Source organism: Schistosoma mansoni, assembly GCF_000237925.1.
Source record: "Schistosoma mansoni, WGS project CABG00000000 data, supercontig 0478, strain Puerto Rico, whole genome shotgun sequence".
Classification (NCBI taxonomy): domain Eukaryota; kingdom Metazoa; phylum Platyhelminthes; class Trematoda; order Strigeidida; family Schistosomatidae; genus Schistosoma; species Schistosoma mansoni.
The window spans coordinates 19,783-22,745 of record NW_017386302.1 but is presented as its reverse complement, the minus strand read 5'-3'; the positions used below and the strand labels follow the sequence as shown (position 1 = coordinate 22,745).

Below are 2,963 nucleotides of genomic sequence, written 5' to 3'. Positions count from 1 at the left end.
CCACAAATTACACACTCAATTCATACTCCATCCTCTCAACCATGCATTGCGTCCTAATCACCACCACAATTTTCATTATCATTTCGAACATTGAGTTGAATGTCGACCGGTGAACTCATTCAACAACATATAATTCTTTCTTCACACATACCAATGATCGAATGTCTTTGGAATATTTTAGAGTGAAATTTACGTTTCTCATTCTTATGAGCTTGATGACTCATGTGACAGGAATTGTGTTTGCGTGGATATCGACTGTGACAATGAGAATTGTGAATCGGATGTGCAGATGAGTTGTGCTGCGTACTTGTGTAGAGTGTCACAAATGTGTGATAATGCCAATTCGAGAGTTTGTGGTTGCAATGACGTTCACACCTGGATTGAAGAGGCAGTGAGCGAATGTGATGATGCATTTGATTGTGTGGTTGTGTTGGACCAATGTGCACATGGAATCGTTGCTTGTGCACATGGACCACCACAAATTACACACTCAATTCATACTCCATCCTCTCAACCATGCATTGCGTCCTAATCACCACCACAATTTTCATTATCATTTCGAACATTGAGTTGAATGTCGACCGGTGAACTCATTCAACAACATATAATTCTTTCTTCACACATATCACTGATCGAATGTCTTCGGAATATTTTCGAGTGAAATTTGCGTTTCTCATTCTTATGAGCTTGATGACTCATGTGACAGGAATTATGTTTGCGTGGATATCGACTGTGACAATGAGAATTGTGAATCGGATGTGCAGATGAGTTGTGCTGCGTACTTGTGTAGAGTGTCACAAATGTGTGATAATGCCAATTCGAGAGTTTGTGGTTGCAATGACGTTCACACCTGGATTGAAGAGGCAGTGAGCGAATGTGATGATGCATTTGATTGTGTGGTTGTGTTGGACCAATGTGCACATGGAATCGTTGCTTGTGCACATGGACCACCACAAATTACACACTCAATTCATACTCCATCCTCTCAACCATGCATTGCGTCCTAATCACCACCACAATTTTCATTATCATTTCGAACATTGAGTTGAATGTCGACCGGTGAACTCATTCAACAACATATAATTCTTTCTTCACACATATCACTGATCGAATGTCTTCGGAATATTTTCGAGTGAAATTTGCGTTTCTCATTCTTATGAGCTTGATGACTCATGTGACAGGAATAAGATTTATGTGGATATCGACTGTGACAATGAGAATTGTGAATCGGATGTGCAGATGAGTTGTGCTGCGTACTTGTGTAGAGTTTCACAAATGTGTGATAATGCCAATTCGAGAGTTTGTGGTTGCAATGACGTTCACACCTGGATTGAAGAGGCAGTGAGCGAATGTGATGATGCATTTGATTGTGTGGTTGTGTTGGACCAATGTGCACATGGAATCGTTGCTGTGCCACATGGACCACCACAAATTACACACTCAATTCATACTCCATCCTCTCAACCATGCATTGCGTCCTAATCACCACCACAATTTTCATTATCATTTCGAACATTGAGTTGAATGTCGACCGGTGAACTCATTCAACAACATATAATTCTTTCTTCACAGATATCACTGATCGAATGTCTTCGGAATATTTTCGAGTGAAATTTGCGTTTCTCATTCTTATGAGCTTGATGACTCATGTGACAGGAATAAGATTTATGTGGATATCGACTGTGACAATGAGAATTGTGAATCGTATGTGCAGATGAGTTGTGCTGCGTACTTGTGTAGAGTTTCACAAATGTGTGATAATGCCAATTCGAGAGTTTGTGGTTGCAATGACGTTCACACCTGGATTGAAGAGGCAGTGAGCGAATGTGATGATGCATTTGATTGTGTGGTTGTGTTGGACCAATGTGCACATGGAATCGTTGCTTGTGCACATGGACCACCACAAATTACACACTCAATTCATACTCCATCCTCTCAACCATGCATTGCGTCCTAATCACCACCACAATTTTCATTATCATTTCGAACATTGAGTTGAATGTCGACCGGTGAACTCATTCAACAACATATAATTCTTTCTTCACACATATCACTGATCGAATGTCTTCGGAATATTTTCGAGTGAAATTTGCGTTTCTCATTCTTATGAGCTTGATGACTCATGTGACAGGAATTATGTTTGCGTGGATATCGACTGTGACAATGAGAATTGTGAATCGGATGTGCAGATGAGTTGTGCTGCGTACTTGTGTAGAGTGTCACAAAATGTGTGATAATGCCAATTCGAGAGTTTGTGGTTGCAATGACGTTCACACCTGGATTGAAGAGGCAGTGAGCGAATGTGATGATGCATTTGATTGTGTGGTTGTGTTGGACCAATGTGCACATGGAATCGTTGCTTGTGCACATGGACCACCACAAATTACACACTCAATTCATACTCCATCCTCTCAACCATGCATTGCGTCCTAATCACCACCACAATTTTCATTATCATTTCGAACATTGAGTTGAATGTCGACCGGTGAACTCATTCAACAACATATAATTCTTTCTTCACACATATCACTGATCGAATGTCTTCGGAATATTTTCGAGTGAAATTTGCGTTTCTCATTCTTATGAGCTTGATGACTCATGTGACAGGAATTATGTTTGTGTGGACATCGACTGTGACAATGAGAATTGTGAATCGGATGTGCAGATGAGTTGTGCTGCGTACTTGTTTAGAGTGTCACAAATGTGTGATAATGCCAATTCGAGAGTTTGTGGTTGCAATGACGTTCACACCTGGATTGAAGAGGCAGTGAGCGAATGTGATGATGCATTTGATTGTGTGGGTGGGTTGGACCAATGTGCACATGGAATCCTTGCTTGTGCACATGGACCCCCCCCAATTACCCCCTCCATTCCTACTCCCTCCTCTCCACCCTGGATTGGGGCCTTATTCCCCCCCCCAATTTCCTTTTTCTTTCCAACCTTTGATTTAAATGCCAACCGGG

The 2,963-nt window shown here is 41.3% G+C and overlaps 3 protein-coding genes across 3 annotated transcripts in view; all 3 read left to right on the top strand.

The window, feature by feature from the left end:
• Positions 1–1,239: 1,239 nt before the first annotated feature.
• Positions 1,240–1,482, top strand: Smp_107330 (hypothetical protein; the record flags this gene model as incomplete). The annotated part of the gene is made up of 1 exon (XM_018792229.1): positions 1,240–1,482. The coding sequence occupies one exon, from the start codon at positions 1,240–1,242 to the stop codon at positions 1,480–1,482; it is 243 nt and encodes an 80-aa protein (XP_018644046.1).
• A 579-nt stretch (positions 1,483–2,061) lies between these two features.
• Positions 2,062–2,433, top strand: Smp_112120 (hypothetical protein; the record flags this gene model as incomplete). Its single annotated transcript, XM_018792228.1, is given in 2 exon segments — positions 2,062–2,190; positions 2,194–2,433. Coding segments are annotated over 2 exon segments (369 nt in total).
• A 232-nt stretch (positions 2,434–2,665) lies between these two features.
• The window catches only part of Smp_184720 (hypothetical protein), a gene marked incomplete at both ends in the record, with an annotated part of 699 nt that continues 401 nt past the window's right edge, over positions 2,666–2,963 (top strand). Inside the window, one exon of the mRNA XM_018792227.1 lies at positions 2,666–2,963. This exon is cut by the window's right edge and continues 401 nt beyond it. Within this exon, the coding sequence (XP_018644061.1) occupies positions 2,666–2,963 (298 nt within the window).